Source organism: Kogia breviceps, chromosome 18, assembly GCF_026419965.1.
Source record: "Kogia breviceps isolate mKogBre1 chromosome 18, mKogBre1 haplotype 1, whole genome shotgun sequence".
NCBI classification, from domain to species: Eukaryota; Metazoa; Chordata; class Mammalia; order Artiodactyla; family Physeteridae; genus Kogia; species Kogia breviceps.
The window spans coordinates 51,523,957-51,543,552 of NC_081327.1; the positions used below are offsets into that span (position 1 = coordinate 51,523,957).

At 44.6% G+C, this 19,596-nt stretch overlaps 1 protein-coding gene across 15 annotated transcripts in view; it reads left to right on the forward strand.

Annotated features, from left to right (window-relative positions):
• The window catches only part of GAN (gigaxonin), a 102,730-nt gene that overhangs the window by 19,264 nt on the left and 63,870 nt on the right, over positions 1–19,596 (forward strand). For 14 of the 15 annotated variants that reach the window (XR_010837848.1, XR_010837849.1, XR_010837853.1 and 11 more), the window contains exons 2-5: positions 13,157–13,271; positions 15,375–15,725; positions 17,867–18,084; positions 18,302–18,423. Coding sequence is in view for 5 of the 15 variants with exons in the window: in XM_059046049.2 (XP_058902032.2) it covers positions 13,157–13,271; positions 15,375–15,725; positions 17,867–18,084; positions 18,302–18,423 (806 nt within the window). In the remaining 10 variants the exon portion in view is untranslated. The remainder of the gene's footprint in view (positions 1–13,156; positions 13,272–15,374; positions 15,726–17,866; positions 18,085–18,301; positions 18,424–19,596) is intronic. The other variant, XM_067019833.1, reaches the window with a different exon arrangement.

Genomic DNA, 19,596 nt, shown 5'->3' on the forward strand with positions numbered 1-19,596 from the left:
ATAGGACTGTGGCCTCTGCATCCTCTATGGTGAAGTGGCTCTGCTTTGGCTTCATTTCCGGGGGCTGGTTTGGTGGGCTGACCCCTGGACAATAAGCCTTTCATTTTCTGGAAACCTTTCCTGACCTTTGCACTTTTCCATCTCTCTGTAGCTCCTGATTTCCCATGCAGTGCGCCAGTGATGGTGAGGGGAGGCAGCGACGCAGGGCGGGATGGAGTGCCAGGCAATTAGACACATTCACAGATGACAGGCCTCCCCTACAGCCAGCTTACATTGGGGCCTCAGCACAAAGGCAGATGATTGCATCCGGGGCCTCTGGATAGTGGAACACTGGAACATTCAATTCTCGAATGCTGACTGCAGCACACCCTGGCCCGGTTGCCGGGGGAAAGCAGCCCCTTTCCCTGAGTGCAGGCCAACCGGCGGATGCTGTACAGGGGGGCGTACAGATGCGTAGCTGGCGAATGACGCCACTTCTGAACACTTGTGCTCATTTCGTTCCGGAGCCAAATGGAAACAGTAACTGATCATTGCAGCGTTAAAATCCGTTGGTTCCCCCACCTGGCTGTGTGCTGTTATCAAGTGCATGGTATTTTTCCAGTGCCCATTCAGTACTGGACACTTTATGCGGTATGGAGGTAGAGCAGTGAACAAAACGGAGTCCCTGTTTTCATGGATGTAAACATTAAACAAATGCCGTCTATTAGATGGTGGTAAATTCCAGGAAAAAAATAAAGCAGGGAGGGGAGTGGGGATGTTATTTAATTTAATTAATTTATTTATCTATTTTTAAAATTTATCTTTGGCTGCTTTGGGTCTTAGTTGCTACGCACAGGCTTTCTCTAGTTGCGGCGAGCGGAGGCTGCTCTTCGTTGCGGTGCAGGGGCTTCTCATTGCTGTGGCTTCTCTTGTTGCGGAGCACGGGCTCTAGGCGCGCGGGCTTCCGTAGTTGTGGCGCGTGGGCTCAGTAGTTGTGGCTCGCGGGCTCTAGAGTGCAGGCTCAGTAGTTGTGGTGCACAGGTTTAGTTGCTCCGTAGCATGTGGGATCTTCCCGTACCAGGGCTCGAACCCGTGTCCCCCGCGCTGGCAGGCAGATTCTTAACCACTGCGCCACCAGGGAAGCCCAGGGGCTGTTATTTTAGATAACGAGGTACCTGGGCCGCTCTTTGGAGGTGTTACTGGAGTAGAGACCTGAAGTCAGTGAAGGATTAAGTCTTCCTTCCACTAATCAAGGAAGTGGGAGGTGGAGAGAATATTCCAGGCAGGAGGGAAAACATCAGAATAAGCTGGGAAACTTTTAAAATATACGTTGTCTTGGACCTGACGTAATTGGTCTCGGACCTGCTTTTCTGTAAAAGCTCTTCAGAAGCTTCTGGGAAGCAGGTTGGGGAGCTACTCTTAAAATCCATTAAAAGTATGAGTCATGCCAGAATGCGTATGAGGAAGAAAGCGTTGATGGTAAATAAGTAAAAACCATAATCCCTCTGGGTAAAAATAATTGGAGGCAAAGAGAAATAAATAGAGGAAATTAAAGGAAATAATGAAGAGAAAGAAACAGTATTGAACCTTAATGAGAATGCTATTCTTATAATAAAGTTCGATCCTTAGAATAATAGAGGACTGTGGCTCTGGTCCCCATTTCTCCTTTTTCTTTGGCACCTCCTCCTCTGAGTGAACCAGTGTCCTGCTGGTGGCGGTTCCCAGACGGGACACACAGCACCGTACCTGTGTTTTCTCGTGGTTTCCTCCGCTCACAGCTCCCTGACTCTGCTCAGTCTCGTAGGAGGAGCGTTGCAAGGATTAGTTAGCCTGTGGAGGTTGAGGTGCTGTGCAAGGGGCGCCTACCTAGAGGTTGGCCGGTGGCACCTTGTTCCTATCCCACCGAGTGCCTCGGGATCCCCTTGGACCTCCCTCTGGGACACCTGGTCACGTGTCAGACATCTGTGTAAACGCTTTTCTCCCGTGTAGATGGAATCTTAGGTGGCAGGAACTGGGAGATAGATGGGTTCCTGCGTTCCCATCCACCAAAAAGCAGGCCATGTCGTGAGAGGATGCCATCTGTTGATGGAAATATTACCTGCACATTTACATTTCATCAAGTTGACTGGGACTAAAAAAATACATTTTAAAAATAGACTGTCGGGCTACCCTGGTGACGCAGCGGTTGAGAGTCTGCCTGCCGATGCAGGGGACGCGGGTTCGTGCCCCGGTCCGGGAAGATCCCACGTGCCGCGGAGCGGCTGGGCCCGTGAGCCGTGGCCGCTGAGCCTGCGCGTCCGGAGCCTGCGCTCCACAACGGAAGAGGCCACAACGGTGAGAGGCCCGCGTACCGCAAAAAAAAAAAAAAAGACTGTCTTTTTTTAGTGCAGTTTAAGGTTCACAGCAAAACTGAGAGGAAGATAGAGGCTCCCCATATACCTCCTACCTACTTCCGCTTCTCTTTGATTTCTGGAGCATCCACAGTCCTGCAGGCCTGGCCCTTTCGGTGTTGGTCATCTTCCTCCTGGCTGTGTTGTACGAAGGCATCAAGGCTGGCAAAGCCGGGCTGCTTCACCAGGCCCTGATGAGCCTGTCCATCTCCACCAGCCAGCAGCTCATCGAAGAGGCAGACCAGAATGCGTCAAGCTCAGAGTCCCCCCGCAGTCAGCAGAACCCACCTCAGGTGGTTCTTGTGTCACTTCGGCCAGTCTCTACTTCATGTTGCTCAGGTGGTCATCGGCTACTTCTGATGCTGGCTGTTAGGTCCTACAACACCTGGATTTTCTTTGGCGTGGTCCTGGGCTCAGGTGTGGGCTACTACCTAGCCTATCCGCATCTCAGCATGACTTAGCTGGTGACAGCTGTGCAGGCTCTGGGGGCTGGAGAGAGCTGGGGCCCCTCCTTCCAGACATTGAACTTTCAGCCCCACGTCTCCTTTTTCTTCTGTTGGCTGTTCTCATGGCATTCTCAGCTCCTGGAAACTTTGAGCTGAAGCCAGCACTTGCTCCCTGGAGTTCAGAGGCCCCTGCAGCTCCTCAGCCAGGCTGCAGAGGGCCCACGCATAGTCTTTCTGTGCCTTAAGAAGGCTGCTGTGACCAGAGGGTGGATGGAGAGACCAGAACCCGGGGGGCAGGTTTATGATGATGGCAGCATCTGCGGGACCTGTTTCGCTTTCTTGTGGGGAGAGTGACAGCAGACTGAAGGCAGAGAAGCAGGACTGTCAGCAAGGCTTTGACCTGTCCTCCAAAGAGAGTGAGCTCCTCCCATCAGACAGCACTGCCTGCAGGAAGATGATACTTTAGTGGCTTTAGGTGTCAGGAAGCTCTTCATGGCCTTAATGCCCCCCTCTTATCCTGATCTGATCCTCCCTCTACGCAAAACCAAGAACTGCAATGAATAATATTCAATACAGATGTTCTTTATTTATTACTTACTGCTCACCCATAATGATCTGGTAGGGAAACATGTCTCATCCATTTAAAATACTGAGTAAGCCACGGGGGGTAATGAGTGAAAATGCAATAAGCAGTGAAAGCAACGCATTACACTAGTCGAGTTAGGTGCGGCTCTTCACATATTTGAACCTTTTCACTTTAAAGAAAAGGAAAGAATAGACCCAGGGAGAGAAAAAAATCACTGCTGTATACTGTAATGTCTGCACTCAAGTACCTCATGGGCTAAATGAAAGATGGTCTGAAGCTTTGAGAATTTAAAAAGGAATATATTTTCATAAATATATATTTTAAAAGAGTCAGAAAAAAACAAACAGAACATGTGTAGCCTCCGCCATGCTCAGCATCGCCCCCCAGAGGGGAGCCTTTGTTACAGCTGACCATCATCCCCCAGCGTCCATAGTTTACGTTAGGGTTCACTCCTGGTGTGTGTTTTGTGGGTTTGCACAGATGCATAATGACGTGTATCCACCATCGTAGTAACATACTGACTAGTGTCACTGCCCGAAGATCCCTTTTCAGTGTGGTTTTCAGGAGCTCACGACCAATACAGGAGGAGGAGGCATCTGCAAAACAGGCTCCCCACAGGAGCAGACGTCATTAGTTGGGCCTCAGTGGGCAAATGCAGCGCTGAGCCCACGCCCGTCTGCTCTTGAGAGCCACCCCGTTTGAGGCGACATGAATCATTTGAAACCGTGTGAGTAATGCCCGTGAATTTCCCTGGAGTTTCTTTAAAGCTTGACTCCTTGAGCATTACATTCTCCTGCATCCTATTTGAGTAGGTTTCCTTGCTTTTATTGGAGACAAGCTTTTGCATCCCAGGGGAGGAAAAGTCACTTAGATGTGTTCTCTGTCACTGTTATATCAAATCCCTTTCAGTGAGGAGGAGAACCAGGACTGATTATCTGGGTTGTTTGTTATGACATTTAGACACACCGGACTTTTCCAGCAATTGGAAGCCAGTTAGAAGAGGATAGTATATAACCAGCAGAAGACTTTGCTCTGTTACACGTTTTTTAAAGTCGTAGACCTCTTTCATGGATGTAAAACTTTGAATCATACCAGCTTCTTTATTAGCCAACAACTTGTTTCTTATAAAACCTCTTTTCAGGGCTTCCCTGGTGGCGCAGTGGTTGGGAGTCCGTCTGCAGATGCAGGGGATGCGGGTTCATGCCCCGGTCCGGGAAGATCCCACATGCCGCAAAGCAGCTGGGCCCATGAGCCATGGCGGCTGAGCCTGTACTTCCGGAGCCTGTGCTCCGCAACGGGAGAGGCCATAACAGTGAGAGGCCCGCGTACCGCAAAAAAAAAAAAAAAAACCCCAAAACAAAAAAACCTCTTTTCAGTGTTGTCAAGAGAAAGAAAAACTGATTTTGTTTCACTTGTGTTTAAGTTTAATAGAACAGAAAATAAATGCTTGCCCAGAGGGTAGGTGATTGGAGGGTAAATGAACTTGCACTGCATCACCCACAGAAGGCATATTATAAATCCTATGAAACTGATTGAGTTGCCTGGACTTTATCCTCTAGGACTCAACAGAATGTGTCTCCAGAGCTGAGTCTCCGCCTAACGTTTTGGTGTGTTTCAGCAGTTTAGCCCAGAAGTGCTCAGGGGTGGGGAAGCTCTCAAATCACCTCATTTAACCTCGTCTTTTCAAAAATGAGAGAACAGGGGCGGGGGGGGGGGTAATGTTTTGCCCTAGAAACAGAAAACTGGGGAAGAATGTGATAGGCATGGATATTTATATCTGAACACTGGAGGCCCAATCTTACAATACTCCCCATTATTTCTAGTTTTTTCAAAAAGTGTTATGAAATTCTCAAAGTGATGTTTTAAGACTACGGCAGTTTCTAGGAGAGAGTTTGTAAATTCACATCACATGATAATAATAAAAACAAAGATCTTGTGACTTGCAATAAATTTACATATGACTCTATATCTTCCTGGGGTGGAGATAGAAAACAGAAAAGAAGAGGGAGAGGGGCAATGTCAGGGTAGGAGATTAAGAGTTGCAAACTGTTATGCATAAAATAAGCTACAAGGATATATTGCACAACACAGGGTATATAGCCAGTATTTTATAATAACTATAAATGGACTATAACCTTTAAAAATTGTGAGTCACTATATTGTATACCTGTAACTTATATAGCGTTGTACATCAACTATACTTTAATTAAAATAAGAAAGGAAACAGAAGAGTTGATTTACTTCCTGATATATATGGACTAACTTTAAAAGCAAAACTATTGGTTATTAACCCTTTGGCTTAGTTTTTTTTTTTTTTTAATTCATTAACTCATTCAGTCCAGTTCACTGACTTCTCAGTTATATGTGGCAGAGAAGATAGAAATGATGTGCAAGGTGAGAAAATTCTAGATAAAAAAGGGGAAATACAGAGAAAATGTGTTGGTAGATATTGGGAAAATTAGGGTATTTACTGGAGGAAAGAAATGTGAACAGAATGCAACAAAAACTGAAGGGATGTAGGGATTTAATTAGGGAATGGGGAGGGGGAAGTGAAGACAAGAAGAAGGAAAATAATACAAGTTTATGAGGTTTCTAAATGAGAAAGGGATGGCAAGCATCCAAGAAATGAAAGAAGGGGAGACTTCCCTGGTGGTCCAGTGGTAGAGACCCCGTGCTTCCAATGCAGGGAGTGGGGGTAAGATCCCTGGTCGGGGAACTAAGATACTGCGTGCCCCACGGCGAGGCCAAAAAACACAAAAGTCTTATAAAAATATGGAATCACTATGTTGTATTCCTGAAACTAATATTGTAAATCAACTATACGTCAATAAAAATTTTTTTAAAATAGAAAGAAATGAAAGAAGGAAGTAACTGCAAATGACAGCAGGCTGTGAAGCAAGACAGTTTCACAGCAGGTCTGAGTGACTCTTCGCGTCTAAGATGGATAAGGACTAACGGTCAACTTTCACTATATTCCTGACAGACAGATGGATATCAGCCTCCTGAGACATCACCTGCAGGCTGGTGATGGTCTGTGAATTGTCACCTGGCCATGATAATATAAGTACACATGGAGAGTAAGAGTTAGGAACTCTTGTAGGAGTTTGACAGAATAATTTTGTGTCCATTGAATCTAATGATAAAAGAGTTGGGGCCACAGGAATTCCCTGGCAGTCCAGTGGTTGGGACTCTGTGCTTTCATTGCCGTGGCCCAGGTTCAATCCCTGGTCAGCGCAACCAAAAAAAATTTAGGAAAGAATTGAGGCCTGTATTTTATGTCTTTTAAATTTTGTTTTCTAATAACTCATTCATTTTTTATTAAGGTATACTTGACATAGAACCTTATATTAGTTTCAGGGTGTACAACATAATGATTTAATATTTGTGTATATTACAGAAGAGTCACCACAATAAGTCTCGTTAACATCTGTCACCGCACATAGTTACAAAATATTTTTTCTTACGGTGAGAACTTTTAAGAACTCTCTTAGCAACTTGCAGGTATTCAGTACAGTATTATTAACTAGGCACCATGCTGTACACTTCATCCCCATTACATTTTTATCGTATTTTACAAAAGATTCATCTGAGATGGGTTAGAAATACAAAAACACAGACGGATAATTTGAGAAGCATCACTTAACCCCTTGCTACTCAGAGAGGTCTGGAGGGGTCTGCGTCACTGAGAGTGTTACCAATGCAGAAACTTGGCTCCCACCACGGGCCTTCTGAAAGCTTGAGAAGCTCTGTGCTTCACACCTTTCAACGTTGGATGGATGAAACTTTTAGGAAGTTCTTCCTCATATTGATTCTAGCTCTGCTTCACTGTACCTGAGATCCTGCAGGAAAAACATCTGTGACAGCTCTTCAGATATTTAAAGACTGCTGTGAATTCAAAAACTTATTTTACAAATCATTGTTGAGCATCTGTTCTTTGTAAACTCACAGGCTATGTTGTAGGGTTATGGTGATAAAGAGGACTCTGACCCCAAGGAACTTGAGGTTAATAAAGGAGAGAGGAAATGGGCTTTGTACATAAATACCATCATACAAGACAGAACTTGATGGTCCCACAATATCAAGCGCTGGGGAAATTGATAATGTGAGGAATTCTTTGCACCCGCAGGGCAGTGAGGGCAGAAGCGGAGCCTGGGGCAGGGCGGGTGGAGGGGAGCCACTGCCGGGCCGGCCTTCGAACAGCTCCGAAGAAGATGGCAGGAACTGGACCCGCGCAGACGGCATGAGGGAGAGATCAGAAGTGGGACCGAAAGCTGGGAAGTCGGGATCTGAATTTAAACTGTAATCAAAATAAGGTTTTATAATTTAACCCTCAGATATTTAGAGACTTCACGAGTACAGTGATTGATTTTTCATGGGCTTTGGAAAGGGTCAGACTTGATGGATCTGAAATGGTCAGTGCTCATATTTAAAGGAGTCTTTTCTTCTGTCCTCTTAGCCATTGTCAGTACCCTGCCACCTGCTTCAAGAAAACCATACTCTTTAAAAGGAAACATTTTTCATTGTGAAAACATGAGATAGTACAGTTGATCCATGAACAACATGGGTTTGAACTGCACAGATCCACATATGCACGGATTTTTTTTCAATCTTGCACGGGTTTACTTATACACAGATTAATTGGGAAAAAAATCCATGTATAAGTGGGCCCATACATTTCAAATCCATGTTTTTCAAGGGTCAGGTGTACAGTATCTGTGGTTGGCTGAGTCTGTGGGTGAGGATGGGGGGGCGGACTGTTGGACTTGCGCATCTGCAAGACTTTGGTATCTGTGTGGGTCCTGGAATCAGTCCCTTGAGGATACCAAGAGATGACTGTATAGTCATCTTTAAAAAAAAAATCCAGTCGCATGGTTGAAAAATAAAAGGGGGCGCACTGAATGGTCTCTTTGTAACCCCTTTCCCCGTCAGCCTGGTCCCCCCTCCTCCTGCCCTGTCCACAGCCCGCGGGCAGGCACAGCCAGCTCTTGTTTGAACAACTGGAATTCTAGGTGGTGCCCCTCTATCTGAACACATTTTAGAGCTACTGCCTTTAAATAGGCGCAAGACTCTGTCTGTATCTAGTCAGGAGAAAGAAACCACATAGTAATTTGAACAAGGACCGTTTAATATAAAGAACTTTTAACTGCAGCAAGAGATTAGAGTAATAAGGGATTGGCTACTAAGAAGTAAACTCTAAAAATTAAAGGAGTGTAGCTGGTGTACCCAGGGCTGAGATCCAGACTTTGTTGGACGGCACGCAGCCACAGCTAACCTCATGGCAGAGAAGCCACAGTGGTGGAATTTGCTTGAAATCGGCCCTCTGGAACCTGCCAGAAATCTGTCCTTTAAGGTGTCTGGGAAAGCTGTTCACAGGGAGGTGTCTCCCCAGAAACAGTGGACTGCAAAACTGCCTCTGGGAGTTCCAGGGAAAGCTGCGGGGTGCTGCTGGCCGCTGTGCACTGCGGGAGCCTATCCAGCTGCAGAACCAGAGCCCGGCAGCAAAACTCTCTCCTCCCGCAGTGTCTTTCCAGCACCTTCCACTGAGAAGCTTAACATCGTGCCAGTTAACGCAGAAAAACTGTTGGAAAGGCTCAGAGCCGTTCTCACAGAGCGTGCGCAAAGGGAGGACTTGGAGCTGAGAGGCAATATGTTGCTAACCAGCACGGTGACTAAGAAATACAAATAGTCATGACATCCTGCGTGAAACATTCCTGGAGGACGTGTCTGCGTACGATAGATTTCAGAGCCAAATATTAATGATTTAGGTGTTATGCTTACTACTTACGTTATTTTTATCTCTTGACTGAGAATTGGCTGAAGGTTTTTTCTTCACGTTTAGTAAAAGTGTCAGTCATATAGATACACCCAGGGTGCAGCAAGCAGAAAAGAAATGCCTTTTGAGTAAAATTATTCGTTCTATAGAAACTGTAGAGGTAGGAATAGCAGGTACGGAATATTAGAGGGGAAAGAAAGTTGTCTAAAACATGTGTTATGTATTCCATCAGTGTTGCCCTCTTAAGACCTGCCAAGGCATCCTGCTGTACCAGAATGAACCAGCTTTCCTTCTGCTGGTGCAGAGCTGTTACCCTAGGGTCATTCTTCCTCATTCCTTTCCCTGCTTTTCTGTGTTGGATCATGTCTTTTAGTCCAGAATCTTCCTCTTTGTTTGTTGAGGCAGTTTTTCCAGCAGCATTCTGAGAAGGGCTGCATGGGAGATCAATTGTTTTGAGAGTTTGTATAGCTGAAAATGTCTATTCTGTCCTGATATTTGATGAGTAGTTTGGCTGGCTATAAAAACCTAGGTTGAAAATAATTTTCCTTCAGAATTTTGAAGTCATTTCCACACTGCTATTAAAGTTCCATTTGGAAGTACGAAGCCGTTCTGATACCCATTCCTTTCTGTGTAAACTGTTTTTCTTTCTGGAAGCTTATACGAATTTTTTTGTTTCCAGTATTCTCAAGTATTATGATGATATGCCTCAGAAAGGTGTATTTTTATCCCTTGTTATGAGCATTTACTTGATAATATTCTTTTTTTTTTTGCATGGGCATTCCTGTTTTTCAGATGTTCAACCTTCAGGACTGATCTTCCAGTTTTCTTACCTTGTGTCTCCTATTTTCTACCTTTGTCTTTTTTGCTTTCTTGGGAGGCTTGAGGTCTACAACTTCTACGACTTGAAGTCTACAAATCTACGACTTCTACAACTTTTAATTTTGGCATTACAGTAAAAAAATTTTTTTTTGTAGTCTTTAAAATGTTGTTGTTGTTCTCCGAATGTTCCCTTTTAGAGCATCCTATTCTTGTTTCATGAGCACAACACCCTCTCTTTTCTCTCTGGGAATGTTAATGAGAGGTTTTCTTTTTTCCTTGACTTTTCATCTTGCGTGATCTGTACTTCCTCCAAGTTGACTTTTTTTCTGCTGATTTTGGTTTCTGTCTTTCTTCTTTGTTAGGCATCTGTTGAGTTGCTCAGTTTTAAGAGTGGGGCTCTAAAGCAGAGTTTCTTAACCCATGTGCCCCACCCCCCCAAAAAAAGATGTCATAATGTGTGAAGATAATGATGGTGTCAGCCCTCCAGGTGGCAGGGCAGCATCTGGGGAGGCTGAATCCCCCTGGCCCTGCACACAGCCTCATCTGTTTACCCCAAGGTCATGTTACATTCTCTGCGTGTGGTGTGAAGTGAAGATGTTTCAGAAGTGCTCACCACGGTGTGTGGGAAGCTCAGAGCCCATAGGTTGGCTTAGTGACAGTGGGTTTCATTGTTGCATGGTCCACCTGGGTCATTTTCTTGAGGCAGATCTGTGCCCATATCTTTAGATCTTTCCTTTGGAGCTGATCAGATCCTCCAGAAGAGTCATCGAGTTCTTAGCTGGACGATGAAAGGTCTGCCTTTCAATAATTTTAGGAGCAAAATTGAGAAAAAAGTCTGATGATCTCAGCATTCAATATGTAAACAGTCTCTTGACTCTCTCAGTTTTTGGTGCAGTGCACCTGCCCTCAGATGTGCCTGCTTACCCTGCCCCCCACGTCCAGAGCGGCCCCTCCACCTCACACTCTTCAGAGCACGTCGCTCGTCTCCCGCTGGAGCTGGGGAGCCTTACCAAACAGGGCAGAGGAGTCATGTATCTACGTGGAGCAAGGATCTAGGAACTCCCCTATTTCCTAAGACTTTGTCAGTCTCTTCTGTAATTAGCTCATCCTTCACCCCTCCTTCCACAACTTCCTCATCCTACCAATTCCAAGCCTTGCGGGGGGGGGGGGTACTTAAATGCAACTTAGGGTGTGTCTGAGCTTCCCTCGCTGCTAAATTAGGAATATCTTTTGGTTCTTGGGTAAAGTACCTCTTCTTAAACAAGGCACAAAAGTGTTGACTGTGAAAAATTATTCTTCACATTGTTCATCACCTTAAAAAAAAGTGTCAAGTCTGCCAAAGGTTTGATAACAAGAAGATAATAAAAAGCGCCTACACCTCAATATGAGGAGGGTAATTAGCTCAATTAAAAATGAGACTTGGGCTTCCCTGGTGGCGCAGTGGTTGAGAGTCCGCCTGCTGATTCAGGGGACACGGGTTCGTGCCCCGGTCCAGGAGGATCCCACATGCCGCTGAGCGGCTGGGCCCGTGAGCCATGGCCGCTGAGCCTGCGCGTCCGGAGCCTGTGCTCCGCAACGGGAGAGGCCACAACAGTGAGAGGCCCACGTACCGCAAAAAAAAAAAAAGAAAAAAAAAAGAGAGACTTGAGGGACTTCCCTGGCGGCGCCATGGTTAAGAATCTGCCTGCCAATGCAGAGGACACGGGTTCAAGCTCTGGTCTGGGAAGATACCACATGCGGCGGAGCTACTAAGCCTGTGCGCCATAACTACTGAGCCTGCATTCTAGAGCCCGTGAGCCACAACTACTGAGCCCTCGTGCCACAACTACTGAAGCCCACACACCTAGAGCCCGTGCTCTGCAACAAGAGAAGCCACCACAATGAGAAGCCTGCGCACTGCAACGAAGAGTAGCCCTCGCTCTCTGCAACTAGAGAAAGCTTGCGTGCAGCAAGACCCAACGCAGCCGTAAATGAATGAATGAATAAAAAAGAGAGAGACTTGAACTGAACATGTGTTTCACAGAAGAGGAAACACAGGGGACTACAGACCTATGAAGAGCTGTTTAGCACCTGGGTAATGAGGGGAAGGCAGGTCACAACCACCACCGGAGACCATACTTCGCTCACTGGATTGTGGATTGGAGGATTAGGAAGTGGGACAGAGATAAATGTCGTAGATTTTGTGGGTCCACACATCCCCTTACATATAGCAGAGGAGGCTAAAAAATGCTCCAGCTACTTTGGAGAATAATTGAGTATTAGCTCATACATTGGAGAAGAATGTAGCTTATTTCTACTCCCAGGGATACACCCACGAGAAATTCTTTTGCATATCACAAAAGGAGACATATACATGGATAGTCATAGAAGTACTGTTCACAATACCAAAAACCTGGAGCCCGAGCCCAGGGGCCCATCAACAGGAACGTGGCATACTATACAGCAGAAAGAGCAAAAGAACGCGTGTGATACGTGGCAAGATGAATGACTCAGCAATATAATAATATTAAATGAAAAAAGTTAGCCCCAGAAGATTGCAGACAGCATGAAACACTTTTATAAAATTAAAAACTTAAAATTATATATATATATACATACATTGATTATCAATAAATCTATATATGTTATAGGTTATATATATTTCATGGATACAAAAATAAAAAAGAAAGCAAGAGAAAATGGAATATAGGTGGGATTTAGGATAATATTTACTATAGATGGGGAAGCAGAGGAATGACTTGGTGGGGGGTGCCATTTGGTTAGAAGCAGGTTATTGTCAAGGTCCTAGTTTTGGGTGGTAGGTTTGTGGGGTCCTCGTTACATTACTGAAAATAATTGGATAATTAAATACAGGGAAAAAATAAGCCTAAAGGGCTTAGGGTTCCCAAGGTGAAGTAGAGATCCTTGCTCACATGGACCTTAGTGCTTTGGTTGTCTGTTTTGTTTATTTTTTTTACGAGGTAGCACTCTGAATCCTGGAACAAATGCTTTGTAGTTGAAAGTCATAAAAAATATGTTGCTCTAAAAGTTAACAAACGAAATGTTTTAGGTGTGATTCATACATGGATACGTATCATATACTTTATAGAGTGTTTAGTGCATAAATATTTCTAGCTATTTCTGTTCTTTCATAGAAATTTTACATTTTTTTTCCCTTTCTTAGGACAAAGTTAAACTATAATCCTCCAAAAGATGATGGATCAACCTATAAGATTGAACTTGAAGGGATATCGGTAATGGTTATGAGAGAGATCCTGGATTACATCTTCAGTGGGCAGGTATGATGAGAGACAGAGGAAGGAGGGCTGAGTAGAGGCTCCTCAAGCTCAGGGTGAGGGTCTCCTTCATCCTCTCTGTGACCGAGTCACACTTGTCATCTCCATCTTCTGTCACTGCGTGCTTGACTCGGGTCTCCTGCTGGACATGGCGCCCAGGGGTGTTCCAGGGCTCTGCTCTTGAAAGAAAAGCAGACTAAGTTAAGATCTCTACCCAAATCCCAGGTTTTGTTTCTACCGTCCTGAGCTCCACCTTCTAGTCTGAGACATGAAGAACATGGGATGCTCCCTTCACTGCTGTCTTTTTGTTTTTTAAATCTTAATTCCAGTCTTGCTTTGTACCCACACTGTCGGGGAGCTCGTTCTGTCTCCACAGCATGGATGTGGGAGCCTCCCTGGGTGGTGGGGATTATTTTGTAGAAATAAAGACTTCGAGGTTCACACCAGTGACAGGCACCTGCGTTGTACTCATGATGCGTCCGTCCTGTTGCCTTGGGAGGACCAATATCCCTGTTCCCCTGCCATCTTTCTTTCTGGTTTCCCTTTACTCTCTGTACCCATTTATATTTCTGGGGATTTCATGAAAGCCAAGGAAGAAAGTGATCAGTGGCGAGTGGTCCTTTCCCTTTCTTTGCCCTCCTCCACCCCACTGCTCCGCTGTTCATGTGATTTAAAGTGTATAGCATGAAAACACTTAAGGATAATCTGAGCTGTGAATTAGGAAGAAGTTCCTGTGCCTCACATCTCATTATGCAAGAGTACGTTTTATCTTTACTCCTTTTGAGGGCTCATGTCCTGCTCTCTCCTTTATTCCTTCTTCCTCATTCTTCTTTTAATTTTCCTTTTGTAAAGGCTCTGTCTCCTACATAAGTATGCTGAGTGTACTGCTTACTTTCTCTAAATATGTTCATTCTGTCCAGAGTCAATCTCGGTGATCGTCATCCTCTTTGAAGTTTTTTATTTCATTTCATGATGTTATCACTTTCTCTTTCCTCTAAACACTAGGTGGTGGGCGTGTGGAAATAAGGTTATGTGTATGATTATTAAAAATAAATGAATTTAAACCCATTTGGGGACAGCCCTTAAAATACTGGCAGTGCTCTTTAGCATCACAAAACCAGGCTTAGGTCCAAACTCTTAGATGAAGAGTTTGTAAAATCAGTTCAGTGGCATTTGTAACAAGTTAGAGGAGTGCATTCGCGTTCAGGCTTGCATTAGAAGCTTGAAACCTTATTTATCTATGGTACAGAATGTGCAAATTGTGGTAAAATGTTTCTTGCTGCACTTCACTGTGAAATCTCTCCTTAACGCTTCCTAGTGGAGGATAAGTACCCATTCTTTCGGAGAGTCTGGACCGTGCGTGATTGTGACAGTATTTTAGGGGCCTGTTTCTTGATGTTGCCTTACTGTTGCGTACAAAAACTGTGAAGTGGGTGGAGCAAGAAGCATCAATCAAGAAATTGAAGAAAATTAAGGAAAAGTAAATGTTCATAATGATTTAAAAAAAAAATAAATCTTCTTAGGGACTTATTCCAGAAAGTAGCTTTGAGACAAAGTGGTATCTTTTGCACCAGGTGCAAAGTTTGGTGTTCAGAGTGAGGTCCCTCGGGTAGTGTGGCTCCCCCTCTCTTCAAGGGGCCGTGTGGTGTCTTCCACGTACCATTTGGCAAAGAAGTGAACTTAATATATTTGGAGGCAGGATTTTCATTAGTTCGGGTGCTAGCATTTAAAGAAATCGCCTTCAGTTTACCATAGAATGCGGAACTTGCCATTTCCTAAGCATTTCAGTCATTTAAGGTTTTTCTCTAAGTATAGAAGCGAGCCCCATGGACAGTTCCCCTCGGCAGGGTTATTGGTGGTTCATCTCGGTAAAGGAAGGGAAGAGCTGGGAAAAGTTAATCAGCCACGCGGTGCCTGTGTCGTCCGCAGGTGCCTTGGTGCCCTCTGGCTATTCTTGAAAACAAAGCGGAACCATATGAAATTGCCAGTTTTCAATCATCTTTGACCTCCATAAATGGAGCTTTCATATGGTCCAGGCTGATAGATTAGTGGTTGGGTTCTAAATATATACATTCAAATATAAACTGTCTATGATCATTCTTACAGATCCGGCTGAACGAAGATACCATCCAAGATGTTGTGCAGGCAGCAGACCTGCTCCTGCTGACGGATCTTAAAACTCTCTGCTGTGAGTTCTTGGAAGGCTGCATTGCCGCCGAGAACTGCATCGGGATCCGAGACTTTGCACTCCACTACTGCCTGCACCACGTCCATTACCTGGCCACAGAATACCTGGAGACTCACTTCCGAGATGTCAGCAGCACAGAGGAATTCCTAGAACTGAGTCCTCAAAAGCTTAAAGAAGTGATTTCTCTTGAGAAGTTAAACGTTGGCAACGAACGATATGTATTTGAAGCGGTCATCCGATGGATAGCACATGATACAGAAATAAGAAAGGTACCCGTACTTTATAGCGTGCTCTGACTTTGGCTTTTCACTTACTTATTCATTTGTTTGTTTATTTTAAATCCAAATTCTAGGCGTTTTCTTTTTCCCCTCCAACTGGAAAAACTGACAAGGTTGTGATCTAAACCATAACCTGGAAAACATCTTCCTATAGCCTCACTCAAGCAGTTTGTTGTTCAGACCAGTTGACCAAAGTCCATGTAACTCTTCACATGGCAAGGAAAATAGTAATACTTACAAGTCACGTGATATCCTTTGAGTGTTGTTATTAAGGGGAAAGGGATTTCAAGCTAAGCTGGAGAGTATAGAAATGCACCCTATACTGCTTATCCTGGCTTTCAGCATCCTTCCCTCTACGATGGCAGACTAACCCCTACTGGGACTCTGATGCAGGAAGTGGGGTGAGAAAAGGGCACGTGGAATTCTGGCAGAGGGCTGAATTCTGGCACTGGGCTCTCCCTGGAGTGATTGACACCCCTGGAAGAGAAAGTGGGAGAGCATTCCGGAGCTTTCATGGCAATGAGTTTCCAAATAGGAAGGTTCTAGGAGTGACAGCCTAGGAAGGAAGGGTCTTAGAGAATATCAGGCTTGAGATCCACATTGTTACTACATTGGGGGAGGGAGCTTTAACCTTTAAATCACAAGGCTTTAAGTCTAATATGTATATACTAGAGGCTAGCTCCAGTTATATCAAAATAAAGAAATATGTTAGGTTTCCGAGTGGCTTTCAGAATGCGTAATTGCATTGTTAATTGCTCTTAGTCACTCTTGACTTACATTTTAATGATCATCTTGTAATTTTTAAATTCTGCAGGCCCATGAGCGCGTCCACTTAGAAACCACATTCGTAGCTTCAGCTCCTTAGTGCAGTTAGTGTTCTGTCTTCCCCACTGGTGGGGTAGATTGGGAAAGGAGATAGAAGAGTTTCCGCCTTGCTGCCACCACTGAAGTATCTGCTCTCTGACCCTCTGCTTGCCTTAAAGTGATGAGGGCATATAAGATGGAACGGCTGCTGGGAAACAAGAGGCAGTTCCTCATCCTGTGGTTAATCTGAACTTGATGCTGTAAGGACTGTTGGCTTTTATTACTCAGGGTATAAAAGAGTGTACCTTAAAATGACAATTTCAAAGCCCAGAAAAAGTAGTCACCTTATGTACCTAGAGTGCTGTAGTCAGTTGGTTCAAATCTGATGATGGAGCATGAAAAGTATATCGTTCAGGGACGTCCCTGGTGGTCCAGTGATAAAGAATCTGCCTTCCAGTGCAGGGGACGCGGGTTCGATCCCTGGTCAGAGAACTAAGATCCCACGTGCCGCGGGGCAACTAAGCCTGCGCACCACAACTACTGAGCTCGCGAGCCTCAGTGAGAGAGCCCGCGTGCCACAAACTACAGAGAGAAAACCCTCACACCACAACTGGAGAGAAGCCCTAGCAGGCTGCGCACCGTAATGAAAAGATCCCTCCTGGCTCAACAAAGGGCCCACGTGCCGCAAATAAGACCCGACGCAGCCAAAAAATAAATAAATAAGGAAAATAAATAAGTAAAATGCATGAATATGTTTTTTAAAAAGTATATCATTCACATTATACATGTTAGATAATTTTTAACAGTAATTCCTGAAGAAATGATTATATAGTACTCAGGATTTTTTTTTTTTTTGAAATTTGGCTTTTTCAGATTTTTCTTGTAATGTTGACGTTGATACATGTTCATTATCTAGTTGACCATATTCTATCAAGCTATTCCTGTATATAATGTTTCTGTAAATGGGATGTAACTCACAGCACATCCAAGTATGTGAAATAAGGCAAATCATAGCAGGGTTCTTCTAAGTTTTCCTGTTGCTGTGGGAACCCTGCAGCGCATTAAAGAAAGCTGCTTTGAACTTCGCAGTGATACATCAAATATAAATCTGAAGTGATGGTGTTTCTTAAGTTAAACTTCTATTTATCAAGGCCAAGGGAAGTAGAAAGGAAACGGGCCGTAAGCACATTCGAGCAGTACTGACCCTTACCACTTGCCTGTTGATAATCTGACTGCCAATAATTTTAGTCTTCCAGGAGTGGGACGACGTATATTCTAAACGTGCAACGTATTCTCCATTTTTCCTCCCCGTGCTTTCCGCCCTCCAGGTCCACATGAAGGACGTCATGTCGGCGCTGTGGGTTTCGGGGTTGGACTCGAGCTATTTACGGGAGCAGATGCTGAATGAGCCGTTAGTCCGAGAGATTGTCAAGGAGTGCAGCAACATCCCTCTCAGCCAGCCGCAGCAGGGGGAGGCCATGCTCGCCAGCTTCAAGCCCCGGGGCTACTCGGAGTGCATCGTGACCGTCGGCGGAGAGGAAAGAGTGTAAGCGTGGCTGTGAGCGGCTTGACGGGTGCTGCAAGCGAAGAGACACTTCCGCGTGAACAGAAAGTTATAACACTTTTCAGTATCTAAAGCCTGGTAGCAATAGATTTTTTAAAAATGTTTGACACATCCTTTAGAGTAGTAAAACTAGTCATAGCTATCATAAGCAGAAGTACATAAAACATATTAACTACTAATCGGTTCTCTCTCTCCTTAGGTCACGGAAGCCAACAGCAGCGATGCGATGTATGTGCCCCCTCTATGACCCTAACCGGCAGCTGTGGATTGAGCTGGCCCCTTTAAGCATGCCCAGGATCAACCACGGAGTCCTCTCCGCAGGTACCGTGCTGTCATCGAGTCTCCCTACACGCAAGATCAAGTAATGTCATTTCAGAGTTGTGCACAGTGACTCAGAGCCTCCTAAAGAAATAATTTTATCATGCCTCTGTGGTGCCGTTGTCAGGGTGGCTCTAGCTTCCACGACTGTGGTGAGAAGAGTGTCTTCCGTCAGTCCTTATTTGTCCCAAAGCTTAACTACGTAGCTGTTTTTAAGACGTCCCTTGAGGAGCATTTTATTGGGTGACTTACCTGATAGAAGAGCAGAACTCAGTGACTCTTAACCACCCGTTAGCTGGATGATCACACCCGAGACGCAGGACTGCTTTGAGCCGTAAGAGCCCCCCATCTTGGAAAGCTGTGCAGTGTAGAATCGCAGCGTGTAAGTGTATTCAAAATAAGAGTGTCACATAAAAGCAGGCATTTCATGTGCAACTTGAGAAAATGCTGCTTAAATTAGTTCTGGCTTAGGGTTGTTTTATGACAGGAAGTATGTTTTAGTTGACGTTTACAAGTTTGGAACGTTATTCAAAGCTTTCTCTCCAGGAGGTGATGGAGAAGGCTGTCCTTGCTGCCTTACCGTCGTCACCTTGGATCTGCCTTGTTCGCTTCTTCCTGCAAGTGCCATTTCACCTCATTCTAATTATTGTTAGCAGTTCTTCTTTTATATCTCTGCTTGCCCACAAACATTACCTTAAAATTTTTAAGCTATGCCACACTGTACCATATTTTAGATATGCCTAAAGCTATGGAATAGAAATGGAATCGTAGGTTTCACGATTATTGAAGTTTTTGTCAGTGATAATCAGCTGGGTGGAGTGGTGTAGGCAACAGGACGTGGGTCTGATTTCTCTGTTCCTTAAAATTAGCTTCCTTAAGCTGTCCTCCGATAATGTGTATACATGTGCGTAATTGTCACACATGCACGCCTACCACAAAGGTTCCTATATCACTGACTCTCAGATTTCCTAGAGAGGTTGTTGTTTCAGAAACTTGAAGCAATGAGGAGAGGAATTGTGCCCAGTTGTATTCATTGAAGTTGTGAAATGACTGAGTAGTTCCTCTTTGTCCAGCTTGTTCTGTGTTTCTTCTTTTCTTGCCTTTTTTCAAAAAATTGATTGACTTTTTTGTCATTCAGTTTTTTTCCCTTTCTACCAGGTTAGAAGTTATATTCTA